At 35.6% G+C, this 14,744-nt stretch overlaps 1 protein-coding gene across 1 annotated transcript in view; it reads left to right on the top strand.

Annotated features, from left to right (window-relative positions):
* Positions 1-14,744, top strand: part of LOC126854709 (serine/threonine-protein kinase NLK) — a 91,210-nt gene that overhangs the window by 37,902 nt on the left and 38,564 nt on the right. Inside the window, exons 2-3 of the mRNA XM_050601690.1 lie at positions 8,546-8,675; positions 9,553-9,608. Coding sequence (XP_050457647.1) covers positions 8,546-8,675; positions 9,553-9,608 — 186 coding nt within the window. The remainder of the gene's footprint in view (positions 1-8,545; positions 8,676-9,552; positions 9,609-14,744) is intronic.

Below are 14,744 nucleotides of genomic sequence, written 5' to 3'. Positions count from 1 at the left end.
CGATTAAAAAAATACAAAATAAAAAAAGAAAACAAGATCTTTGACAATTGAAGTTAATAGGAAAACGGGACAAATTCTTCAAATGAACTAAAAGTTAATAGGAAGTGAGAATAATATTTTTCATGTCGACGAATTGAAAATGTTTTCCATGTCGTATCGCAGATTTTTCACTTGCCGGATTTCTCACGAGCGATCTGTGTATTTCATTGAGAGAACGAATTGCTTCTCTGCCACTAACTTTGAGCCGAGAACCTATCACGGGATAATTACGCAAACGTTCTCTCTCGCAAAGTCCCACGACACGTCGTCGTCCGAAGCGCTCCGCGGTTTCTCCTTGTTAAATTCAAACTAGTTGGACGGAAGTTCCGCGACCGCTTGAGCTTGCGAGCGTAAATACATCCCGGCACTTACGCCAGAACGTTTCATATTCAAAGGATCGATTCCGTGAAACTCGCGAAAATCTTCGAGTAATGTAAGATGTTTTTGAGAGATCTTTCGCCCGATTGCATTCGCACAACATTGTGCATTTGCAACTGTGAATACGATTGCGATTTGTAAACATTCAGGAGGAAAAAGATTATGAAAATGATAATTTGGAGATTATAATTGATAATATATAAGAGGAAAAAAAAAAAAAAAAACACGCGAATATTACGAATAAAACCAATGCAATCGATATATACGATTTACTATTTAATGATGTGGTTTATATAAAAAGCAATCTAAATTTAAATTGATTCAACTGATATCAAATATTATAAGTATATATTTTAAACATAAATTAAATAAAAAAAAGTTACAAGTAGATAAAAAACCACAGGCTATTTTTTGCGATATATCTATTTATTTAAAAATGATCGCGAGGAGAAACTTTAATGAACAAATCCGCAAAAAGCCAGGAAAAAAATCTGTCATAAACAGATAGCCGGGTTCTTTCGGGTATGTCGGGTTCTTTCTCCTATCCTCTTTTCTTAACGCCGCGATGTTCTTCGTAATATTCTCTCGCTTGTGCAAGCTCACCGCGGTGAGGGAAATATATATTGTCGAGAGTGAAGCTCTGAGAAGCGCATTCGGTTTGATACAAAGAACCATCACGGCGCGTATAGTTTCACGACGAGCTTTTGCCGGCGGCGATCGCGAAACAAGAAGCTGCGTTTCAGCTGATTTATGGTTGTCTGTTCGGCTATGGCGAAATAAAGACTGCCGCTGAACAGTTCGCTTCGAATATTAACGTGCTTGGGGATTTTCTCGAGGAGTTTCTTATTTATTTTTATCGCATTTTTATGTTGCGATTCGGGGTTGCGTTCGCGATCATCAATAAATGCATCTCGGCACTTCTCTAGCAGACAAAATTAATAAAAAGCTAAAATAGTTTTTTTTTTTTTAAATTCATTTAACTTGGAATAAATCAAATATAAATACGTACAAAAATGAGATTTTACTTTCTTTAAAAAATATGAATTTTTAAATATAAATCATTAACAAAATAGCTCTCTTTTTTATTTCGGTAAAATAATTTGACTAGAATATTTAAATAAATTACCTTTTGAATTCTTTTGTTATCTGTTTCAATATAATTTTTACACATCTTGTTTAATTACTTTTTTTTTTACTTTATTAAATATATTTGATTATTATATTATAATATACCTTATATTAAAGTTTTCTTAATTTTCATTACTTTAATACATTTTCCTTAATTTTAACTTTCGCCAATCTGTTTTGCATGTAAGATCTTTTTATAAGATAATTTGTTATCGAATGCAGCACACACGGTATAGTAATCCGTAATGAACGACGCGACATATCGTAAACATTATTGCACGCCAATTTACACAAGTGCATCGTCACACAATGCAACGCGTGTAGGGATCAATGAACGATAAATTTCGCCAAACGATACACGACGATTCGTGGCAAACGACTCTCGCCGTTCGCGATTATGCATTACGCATTGCGTTACGCACTAACATTAATCCGTGTTAACGCGCGACAGCGATCTTTCTATATATCCTCGGCGTCTTTGTGACCTATCTCAATATGCGTGGAGTCGGAAGTGCGATATTACTAAACGCACTCGCTCTCTTTCTCTCTCTCTCTCTCTCTCTTCTCTCTCTCTCTCTCTGTCTCTCTTTTTATTGTCGTTACTCTGGTTACGCGCTCTGGCCGCGGGTCACTTGCGAGACGCAGGTGAGTACATACACACGCCTTACGAGCGCAGGTGCAGCAGCTGCAGGTGAGCCTGATGCCGACAGCAGCTGTCGGCTTTGCGCGCGCGAGATGCGAAGAGATGGCTATCGCTTGTGTTTTTGTGAGCCCTAGCAGCGTTTTTCCTGCGACGGCACAACCTTCCGTGAATCGAGTCAGATGGTATCGGATGATACCATCTCTTGCATGATGCAATTTTTATCAACTGCCTCCGTAATTCGAGAAAAGTTTACGCTCAACAATATCTGTTGTAACTTCTTCAAAGAAATATTTTTTATAGGAATAATTTTTCAATTATTGGAACATCAGGCTTACCCTGATATATCATTAATAAATTCTATATAATTTTAAATAAGTAAGATTTTTATAGTAAATATCCTTTTAATCATACGTACGAGAGAAATTATTTTAATATAATTCTTTATGTTTACGAATCTTGAAATAATAATTATATTTTAATTTGATTTCTATAATATTTATTTATCGCATCCCGGTCGATCACTCGAGATTTTACCTCGTAGATATATCCCGATGGCTTTTTATACATTCCTTAGATTTTCGAAAAGATTTAAAAGTTTTGCACCTTGCCATTCGCGTATAGACGATAATTGGCATGCGTGTGAGAAATCGATAATCTCTCTTTTTTTGCTCTCGCTCGCTTTTTACCTGTGCCCACATGGCTTCGAAGAGACATCCCTTTCCTCACCTACTTAAAATAATATTTAATCTTATTCTGCGGACTGGAACGCAATAAGTGAGATTCGTGAAAGAAACGATCTCGAACTTTGTCGAAGAAACACTGCGATAAAGTGCAACGGATGTTTCTCGAGGCTACCTACTTTTCTTACGTTTAAAATTTATGTGGAAATATATCACGCTTTGGTAATCCAAACAATTGCTTGAGAGAAACAGAGGAAAAATAAAAATTCTCATAAGAAACTCAATAAGAATTAATTCACGAATTTGTATCTCGTAATTTCATTTAAAATTAATTTCCTCTCGAGATATGATATCTTCTTGAAATCCTCTCCCTCTTCTCTCTCGATTGCGATACACGAGAGATAGTGCATGCACTGTCCCCTTCAAAAACAATCCGTTATCGCCCGCGAATCCTTTGTGATCTTCTTTTGCGTTATTTTTAAAATTTTTTTTTTTTTTTTTATTCTTAGCAACGAAAAACGCGCATCTCTGTTGCACCAATTTTCCTTTGAAACGCCGCTTTTGTTGTGAGATGCGCGCGTTGCAATGTTGCAACGACGCTTGCGTTGCACGCGAGCTTTCCCCAGGAAACGTTGTAATTATGCGGCATTCGGTCGGCAGCCGTTTGCAAATTGCAGCTACGTGTGTCTTTTCAACGTCGTTGATACGTCAAGCTTCTTTGAAACTGCAAAGTTGCGCGATGCGGGGACCGCAATTTTCGAAGGCGAGAATGATATACGTCGCCAGATGCTAGATTGACAGATGAAACGCTTCTTTTCTTTTGCCGTATTTTTTAAAGGATATTCTAGAATTAAGGCATAATAAATACACACACATAGCATGGAGTTTTTTAGAGTTTTTTTTTTAATAAATTTTTTCCCACAAGAGATCAAAATATTACGCTAATGGCTTTCATGTTATAAATTATTGTAAATTATTAATTAAAAATTATTAAGGCTTTTATTATAAATTATTATGGCTTTTCACGAAATGCACAAAGAGCAATTCCACTACCGTTCGTTCAATCGTACAGTGGACTATTTCTTTTATCGAATTTTAATCTAAGGTACAGATGTCAAAATATCTTGTTTAAAGAGTAATTATTAGAATTATACTTTGTGAGATAGATATCGATATTTCCCTCCATTCCGGAATACTTTGTACACACAAAAGCGATCCATCGACCATATGTCCATCGAGATACGTGACGTACCGCGTTCGCCACGTGGCGAAAGGATCACGTTCGAGCACGATTTTAAATGGGGATGTTTGTTCCTACGAAACATCTGTCGTCTTTTAAAATGCAGGATATCCCAACAAAAGTTGCACGCTTTCTCTTCGCCGCAAAAATTCTTTGTCCAATTTCAAGCAAAATACGTATACTTCTCGATCGTGTCGCAATTTTAATAATAAATCCCAATCACACAAGCAATATAGAAAGTTTATTTTCGTAATTATTCAATTCTACAAATCACTTAATAAAAATCTCGAAATTATCTTCGAATATTGTTTTTTACGATTAATAAGACTATATAAATAATTTTTATATTAAAAAAAGAGACCACAAGAGAGTACGAAATCGAATGAATAATGCAAATATAAAATTGCGTAAATCAAATATGAAATAAAATAAAAGATCAAAAAATCATATACACACTTTTAGTATACATGTGTGTACACACATATTTCTAATACATATCTTAATACATCCCTTACCACTTAATTATTTTTAACATCCCTTATTATTAAATACAATGCTTGCGTCGCGAAAAAATTCGCGCGTAAATATTGATATCACAAATGATCGCATGTGATATTTAAATTTGTACCAATACCATTTAAAATATCCTGCGGATAAAATACCTTGCGCAGTGAAATATATTCCGGTTCGGAAAAATTCTTTTCCTTTTTCTCTTATTTTTATTAATTTATTTGATTGCGCACCGAGCCGTCATTTTATTTTTCATTTGTTTGCATCAGAGAGGGGTCGCGGCCGATAAAATAAAACCGGCCTGATATTGATACGCGTAACACAGCATTCTGTTTTGGCTATTATACATGTTTTGGATGCATTCGCGGATGTAACGTAACATCCAGAAAAGCATCGAAAGCTTTCCTCGAATGCCTTCAAATGGAAGCGTAAAATTGAAACTTTTTTTTTTTATATATATACTCTTACAGTGAGCGCATAACGAGTTCAATGTGCGATATACGATCAAGGCTATATTATCACCCGCGATAACCGTCTTAGTTTGCGAAATATCGCGCGGACAATTGTTCGCTATTTGTTTGCCACGATAAAAAGAATACTGGCGACAATGATACTTTGAACATTCTTCGGCAGCAGGTGAATCACTCGCGAGACTCTTCGTCCGACGACCTCTTTTAACAAAGAACTCTCTCAAATAACGAAGAAATCGTGTCTCGTCAACGAGGTGACGAGACACGAAAACCAACACCCTAATCAGATTCAAAGTTATTAGTTTTCTTATCGCCCACTAAACCCATCCCACGACACCCCCAGAGAGACTTCACGACGTACGTATCGTTGCAAGACTCGAAAATTAAAATATAGGAAAATTAATCTATGCATATATCTTTGATTGAATCGTTATGGACCTAAATATATTCGCCAATTAATTTCCAATATATAAAATTAAATCTTTTTTTCTGTCAACAATTCGCTTCCTCATTTTTTTTTTTTTTGAATACTACTTTCTCTTCTCTTCGGAACGATTAGGATATACAGGGTGCTTCATAATTCGCGAGCCTAATACAGTTTCTTTGGAAATACATACATACAGTAATAATTCGACACATTTGCATCTCATTTCTCATCTAAAGCAACATGCTCATTTCGGCAATAACCCTTGCCACTTCCGGCAGCGAGAGTCCACCGGCGATTGCGCGTCGTATGTACGTGTGTGTACAGAAGCGAGTCCCGTCGTCGGCTCGTCGCCGGGATTTCGAATGAATAAACATAGCCTAAACCGCGACACTGGGTCCCCGGGGGCGAGTTACCTTCCCCCCCCTCCCTCTCCCTCTCCCTCTCCCCTTTCCGTCCACTCGCGCATCGCATCATTTCACGGTCGTTCCGCTCCGAAATTCGTGACTTCACTTCCGTTTACTACGCTCGGCGCACCAGCGACGGGTGCGTTGACCCTTTTCGAAGGTCGTCGTACCTTTCTACGTTCGTGACTCGCTCGGCTTCGTGGATCGACCTTAATCTCTCGTCGGTTCGCGACGGCTCGTTCACCTCTTTTTTTTCCCTCCCTTTCTTTTTGTTTATTCTACTACTCCAAGAAGCTCGACGACGTAATTAACGTCGTTGTACGCTAATTTTTGCGGATAAATCGAATGGAAAATGTCTGAAGAAACTGAAGAATCGTCGTAATTTTCGGGAAATATCGACGTCGAATTTGAGAGATGACGTTTCATTAACGAAAATATTGATTTTTTTTATTATTTATTCGAAAAATATCATTTTTATCGTTTTTGTCCTCTCTCAAAATTTTAATGTTTTAAACCGAAAATTATGAATTCTGTCAGAATATTGTTGAGTATAATTAGAATTTAATTTAATTAATTAATTTATATGTATACACAGTTGGAAAATTTATGTCAAATTTAACATACATCGCATGACCCAAACTGCGATGTATGTCAACACAAATTTTTGTCTCAATTTAACATAATATAAATATAAATGTGTTAAATATTCAACGCAAAAGTTTTAACCGACATATTTTTTAACAAAAAAAAAAAAAAATTCTCCGACTATGTGTAATTGCGAGAATTTCTACAATTTTTTGCTTCTTTGATTCGACGTTTCATTGAAATCATACGATGGCGCAATGAACGGAAATCCGACTGGTTGAAAATACATATGAGAGTGGCGCTCAAAGAGGCGACACACTCGAGATAATGGGCCCGTTTTGCCCGCTTATCGACAGTCTCGTTTATTTATTCTCGTTTATTTTTTTCGACTCGCGTACACACACACACGCGCGCGAGAATGTGTTGCGGGACTACGTACGAGAGTCGACCGTCTCGCGCAAACCAATCGATTTAGCGGGCTATAACGAAGCTAACGATTGCGACCCGATTAGTACGCACGTAGCTTGTCGTTCTCGTTCACCTTATGTAAAACTAATTACGAAAGCGTTCAAAAATAAATTCAAAAATAAATAAATTGCGAAATATAATTATAATAATGATATATGAAAATTGATAATAAAATAACGATTATAAAGAAGTAACGGTAGTCTAACTATTTTTATAATCTAACAACCTGTTAGTTGTTTATATAATCTGTTAATTGTTTATATAATTATTATTGTTTTTTTAATTCTTTAAATTTAGTATATATATATAATAATAAATGGTTGTCGCACACACGAATTTACTCTAATTTCATATAATTTTCATTTTCTATTTAATTTCCAAACTTATGCTAGAGAATTTTTCTTGTCGTTATCTTGTTACCTAAGTATATATTATGATCGATATCTTGATAAAAATAAATATAAATATATCGATATTTTTATTCTTATATTTATAAATGTATTTATATTTAATTTTAAAATTTAAAAATTTCTTTAAATTTCTGTTACGTACTTTTTATATCAATATATCGTGCAATTGTCACGGATCGAAAACTCATTTTCCTCCTCCTCTTTCTCCTCGTTCTCCATATCCTGCTTCCTCTCACTCCGTTCAAAAACGAGAAATTACTTTATCTGTCTGGGCAGACGATATGCCGCATAGGCGACGACCGAAAATGGGATTTCAGCCGGGCATCGCGGATTCTCTCTTTCTCTACTCCTCTGATTCTCGTAAATCGAAATCGTCGGTTTGTGGTAACAACAACACTCGACAATGAAATCGAACCCGTAGCAGTAAACGGACTAATTGCAGGGATAATAATTATTCTCGGAACTAGTATATATAGGAGAGACTGGGAGAGACTAACGAGAATAGAGGCAGTCACGTTGTTCCCTATTCATGTTTCCAGATTTATCCACAATGCAAGCTTCCGCCATTATTTAGTCGATCATTTTCCAATAACCCTTCCCCCATCCCTTTTCTCGATCGCGAAATTAAAATTGAAATCGGCTCATTTTTTCTTTAATGAAAGATTTTCCTTAATCTCGAAAAGAGACTTCGAGCTATAATAGATTGTAAATTTAAGACGGGATATAAGACGGTTTTAATCATCGTGTGACTTTTTTTTCTTTTTTATGTATGCAGATGTTTTCTTTTTACAATTTTTTTATAAGATATTTTATATTTTATGAAACATAATAAAATAGGAAATAATGTATGCGCGCGCGCGTGTGTGTGTGTGTGTAGCGGCGACAAATAATAATAAATTAAAAGAAGGAATAAATTAATGAAATTAATTGAAAGAAGAAGGAAAATCGAGAATTATCATTTTAAATATGTATATACAATAGTCGTGATAAAATTATATGTGATGACTACTTTATAACTTTGATCTTGTATGAACGTGCAATCAACGCACGATAATAATAAATAGAAATTTTTTTCTATTTTTACCGAAATAAATCTTGTCTTTTTCGCGATTGAGATAAAACGAAAAATATTAATTTTTGTATTATTTTTGTGTGATTTCCAGGGCTGTCACGGATCCGAGGGATGGCAGGAGAGTAGCCTTAAAAAAACTGCCGAACGTCTTTCAAAGTCTCGTAAGCAGCAAGCGAGTCTTCAGGGAATTGAAAATGCTTTGCTTCTTCAAACACGATAACGTAAGTAGTATTATTTATTGCATCAATATCAAGTATGATCGATGTGAATACCGTAACATAACAGAGACAGGAAAGTATCTTATATCGGAAATGGTGAATAAAAAAATAAAATGAAAAGACGTTACTCTTTTATATCTGAAATGTGGAATAAAAAAATAAAAACGCAATTTTTTTATATCGATAAAGAATCGATATCGAATTTCCAGATGTAGCTTTCGACAATTTTAATTATAATAATTATCTTTGAGTACATTTTTTATTATAATAGTAAATGTATATTCTTTTAACATATTATTAAATAATTTAATAATTGTAATTATTAAATATTTTTGACATTGTAATAATTTACATTTAATTTTGTTCACTATGAAAAGTATACAAAACATTCTTTTTTTTTATAAGATTAAAATTAGGGGTTTTCAGATTCTCACAGATTTCATAATTACCTGAACATACATTACGGCACAGCGTATTTTATAGAAATTATTTAATTAAATAATCACTGTGATAATAATAAATAATATAATTAATTAGCAATAAGTAAAATTCTTGTTTTAAACATGCTTTGTAAACAAATTATATACCGTTTAACATGAAATATATTTAAACGAACATTCGATAAATCCTCTCTTTTTCGCTCTATGTAAGTCATGTAGTGAACGCAACGGAAATTTCCGCGTTTTATTTCCCCGGGGATTAGATCGCGCGTCGTCCTTTCCCATCTTCCGGCTGCTAGATTCCGTGCTCGTGCACTTTTGCACGAGAAAGGAGGATCGATTGCACTATTTCTCTCTCTCTCTCTCTCTCTCTCTCTCTCTCTCTCTCTCAGTCAAAGGACGAGATACTCAATCGCTTTCCGTTTCTTTTCTTTTTGCAGGTACTTTCCGCGCTGGACATCCTTCAGCCGCCGCATCTGGACTTCTTCCAAGAGATGTATCCTTTTTTAAACACTCGCATTCGAGGACACGCGGAACATAAATCTCGGTAACGGTGAATTCTCGGACAGGTGAATTCTTCCGATCGAGGTATTTTTTTTTTTATCAGTCTAGTCGCGCTCCCACGATTCTCGTTTCTTCGAATCACCGCTCGAGATTAATATGTAATTTTTCTTAACAATTTTTAAAACGAAAGTAATTAGAAATTAATCAATTATCAGCGGATTTAATTTAATAAATAATAGATTTAATCTGAAACTTTTGAATTGCGCGTTTTCGTGTCGCGGGAGAGTTTACAGTATATAGCCCGCTTCTTCTACTCTGTAGATTTTCCTAGATTCTAGCGGAAGAGTCGCCGTCTCACGCAACGCTCGATCTCTCGAAACGAGTGTCTCGAACGATGCGGAAACTTTTAATCGTCGAGCAATTAAAACTTGCGCCGGTCACGATTCCTCCTCGAACCGTGTCCCTCCGGCAAGAGTATTTGTCAGAGAGAGAGGAAACTTTTTCGCTATCACGAATAATTGCCGTTCGACAAATCTACATTTTCCGACACAGTCTACTCTTTTTTTCTTTCTAAGTAACTCTATTTTTCCCTCTTCGTATCTTCAAGATTTTTAAAAGATTACGAGAGATCGAGGCTTTCTGCGGTAGAGCACCTTTTACCGAAAATATTTCATATTGATGCAAGCAAATTGCACTTTGCAAGAAAATCATTTTGCAGAAAAAGAACTCTTCGAGTAGTAAGACATTACGAGATAGTTTTGCGATCGAGGGCGAAACAGAAACTTATTGCGATAGTCAGAGGGCGCGAAATTCCTGTGGGATTACTCGTCTTCTCGGAAGCCGTTCTGCGTGATCGCATGATCGATCGATCGATCGATCGATAAGTTCTTAAATGAACAGGATCCATGCGGAATTAATCTCGATCGAGGCGACGAGAGCAATAACTCAACCCTTTTACGTTCTCCTTTATCTCATCGCTCGCTCTCCGCCTTTTTCCGCCAACTCCTGTTCGCGCTCTGTCGCATATCGAACTCCATCGTAATTACGTAAATCATTATTAGCAATTGGTGCAGCTATTATGGCCTCGCGATTGCCTTCGACCTTTCTCTATTTTTCTAGTTTCTTCTTTTTGCTTCGGCTCGCTCTATTCTTCAGGATTAGTAACACACTTAATAAGATATTTTTTTATAACCAACTGAAATTATGTTGCCTTAATAAGATGCTGTTCTTATATGAATAAATAAATAAACAAATAAATAAAACTGTAAACGTACATACATAAAAATAAATTGGTTAGTCGACTATAGCTATTATAAAAGCGTGTAAATAGACAAATAAATAAATAAATAGATAAATTCGTAAATAAACAGACGGATAACCAGGGAAACGATATCGTAAATCCGTTCGATAAATAGACAAACAAATGAAGGAATTAATAAACGAAATTCAACGGTCATAAACGGATTAATTGACGGCAAATAAATAATCGGGACGAAAATTGCGCGACTGCGGAATATCCATCGATAGACCACTACCGTTGATTTTTTACTCTCCCCTCCCCTCCCCTCCCCGCCCTCGCCCCCGCTCTCGCTTTGCTGCTGTCCCCGCGATTTAATTCCGCGTCCCCCGCAGCTGGCGATCGATTCTAGTTTCGTCCGCGTGAAAAATTCAGCTCGGCGCTCAGCGCCCCAAAGTTCGGGGCCGAATGCTACCGCCTAATTTCTAATTAAGGAGCGAGTTGTGATTAGTTTGCGCAGCCCGGAACACGAAAATCACCGACCGCGGTATAGATGGTAATGGCGGGAAGGGTGTATGTTTGCCAGTCAATATCTATAATATTGCATTTTCATCATAATTGCGTTATCAAGTATTGTCTCCATCCATTTTTTTATCTACATCTCTCTCTTTTTGTCATTTCATATTTTATATTTTATTTATTTCATATTTCTTATTTTATATTTTATACGCTATTCTTATATTATGTGCTCTTATATTATATCAGGTTTCAAATTTGGATTTTCTTTTGAAACTTTTTAAATTGATATCTGAAATTAAAGTTAGGGAGAAATATAGACTATCGGAATCGGGAGAGATTGCTAAGAAACTATAAGGCACTTTCCCATCTTTATTTTTTAATTTTACAATTTTTTTTTTCGGGTTTTTAATCGGGTTTTACCGAGATGTTAGTTTTGGTTCTGCTTGATTGAAAACCAGGAAGAGAGGGAGATGAAAACCACGATTTCCATCCGACACGGGGCGGGGGCGGGCGAACGGGTCGGACGATGAACGCCATGAATACGTCATGGCGCGAGCCCGGGATGAGTTTGCTCGATGGTAATCACATGGATTATTAATGCGCACACCGCAGCCCGCCATTGATATGTCGATAGTGCGTCATTAGCAGCGGCTGCGACCGCCGCCGCCGCCCATCGCGTACGTTTACAATGTCGCGTGTAAATGATATCTGCAACTTCCTCGTCACATCGTCGTGAGGATTCGAATGCTGCCGCGATCATTCTAATTTGCGTTCTCGTTCCTAATTTCCGCGATATCTAATCCCTTTTAATTGTACCACTACTCGTCTCATGATATGATCTCAATCATTATATATTTTAAAAATATGCATGTATACACACACACTCACACACATACACACAGAGCAAAATAATTTTACATTTAATATGTATATTATGGTAACAAAATACAATGATACATGATATTATGATCAAGTTAATTAACATCAGTAATTCATATTACCATAATAAATGCATAAGTAATGCATTAAATTAATTAATATCGAAAATGTATTAATCTTTTGATACATATATGTATTTTATTTTCTATTAATACATATCACCATCTTTGTTTTGATAATCGCAAGATATTGTAATTGTTTCGAGTTGCATGGGAGAAAGTAAAAATTGCATCGAATCTTTTCGCAATTAATACGACAAATTTTCTAGATTTAAAAAAAAGCACGGCGGAAAATTATGGCCGATTTGATTTACAAGGAAAGTCGCATATGTAGAGGCGTCATATCCGTTTGGAATGATGTGGGTTCGATTACGCATGAACAACAGACGTTTTTATCGTGCGTAGAAGAGACACGTAATACATGAAAAGAAAGAAGGCCCGCATGTGCATCAGTGCGGCAACGTTCTCTCGATCGTTTGCATACGCCCGTATCGCGGCATCGGGAAAAACGATACGGCCGGGAAAAATTTTCAGTCCCCGCTACGACTGTCATTATGGCACACACGTGCGTTCGCACGTGTGTAACGGGTGCGCGGATTACGAATATCGATTAACGAATATCGCGAGGATTAAACAAAACGAGATGATTCTTAATTCTTCGGATTTTTGAATTATATAATCTTTGTCGTCACTAATTTTTTTCAAAAGGGGAACGCAAAATCAAATTGTTTAATTATTTGGAAAAGTATTAAGTATTTGATTTAATTATAGAATATCTCCGTTGAAATATTTCATATATTAAAATATTACATTATTTTAAATACTAATATTTTATCGCACTATAAAGCATAAAAAGAGAAAGAGATTCTCGATTAAAGTTGTGATTGATGATAATTTGACTTTTCCGGTAATCCCATCCTTACTCTTGGATTCGCGGGGCAAGTTGAGCTTTTCTTCGAGACTCAAATTACGGAGGTTTTAATTGCACACGGGATCGGTTCGCGTTTGACGATTCGATCTAAGTTCTCGGTTACCGCAAACTAATTTCGCTTCTCCCTTTTGCTCGCGATAATCCTTTGTCTTCCTTCCGAGTCAACAAGTTTTCGTGCAAAAGAGTGTTCTCCTAGGATATATTCGCGAGGAAACTCTCCTTCATTCATTTATCCCTAGGTCCGCGATATTTACTAAATTATTGAGGTCTTAATAATTAATCGACGTTTTCGACGATTTAATTTCCTCGTTCTTACATTAATTTAGAGTCCAACGTGTTTTTTTTATTTTTATCTGTCATATTACGCGCGCGCAATGTGCCAAATTCTTGGAATATAATAATTTTACGATATATTCTCCTTGACTATCTTTTTTATTTTTATTCTTAACATAATCTTTTTTCTTTGAAACATATAATTAGTGTAAAAATATATATAATGGATTGACAATTTTGATTATTAATATAATTATTCGATTATATCACATTTAGTAATTTTCGCAATTAATTTAAAATTATTTACAAATTTTTTTAAAATCTTAATTTCATTATTATTATAGTGGCTAGTATTGAAAAATTTAAGCATTTTTATAAACGAAGTGTTTCTTGTATAAATGATATCATCGTCATGTCGTGATTTAAATACAATCGATCGATAAATATTCGCGATTTTGCTAGAAAGGAATATAATGAATCTATGCGTCATCGATTAGTATTAATACCGCATTATTACAATACAGCTGCCCACTCTCTTTAATTTATTCACGCCATATGTACGTAACCCTTATTATGTTAATGTTTTGATATTTTTTGCGGTACATAATATTTTCAATCCATGTAACTGAAACTTTAACGATTTTAACCCGAAATAGATATCTTTGTAGCTCTTTGTCAGCATTCAGAGAAGCATTTTATTTTGCAATATGTATCTACTAACAACAAAGTATTATTATTTCATACATATAAATACGTAAATTTTTTTTTTTCGTAATTAATATTCTTCCTTCCTCTTCTTTATTTTCCTTTTCTATTTATAAGACGTTATTATTAAAATAATATTTTAGAGAGATATTACTATTTGCGATGTTTTATCGAAAATTTTGAATTTTGAAATTAATCAAACTGTTTCAGATTATATATATTTAATAGCGAAATATTAAGCGTGTCAGAGGAGAATACGATTTCTCCATATGCTTTTTGATATTTAAAAATTTTCAAGAACCTCGATTTTTCTCGACCACTTCCTATCATGGCCATAGTGTGACGTCTCGAGTTTTCAATGTGCAACGTGATGCACACCGGCAGTTGCGTCACATTGCACATCGCCGCCGCGATCTCCCACGTTTCACTCGGCGGGAAATCGCCGAGGAAAATCGGGGACGAGAGGGCGGACGGGCGGGCGGGCGATCGGGCGAGCGGTGAGAACGAAAAACGCCTCTCGTCGAC

This window comes from Cataglyphis hispanica, chromosome 14 (genome assembly GCF_021464435.1).
Source record: "Cataglyphis hispanica isolate Lineage 1 chromosome 14, ULB_Chis1_1.0, whole genome shotgun sequence".
In the NCBI taxonomy this organism is placed as follows: domain Eukaryota; kingdom Metazoa; phylum Arthropoda; class Insecta; order Hymenoptera; family Formicidae; genus Cataglyphis; species Cataglyphis hispanica.
This window is presented reverse-complemented; position numbering and strand designations above follow the sequence as displayed.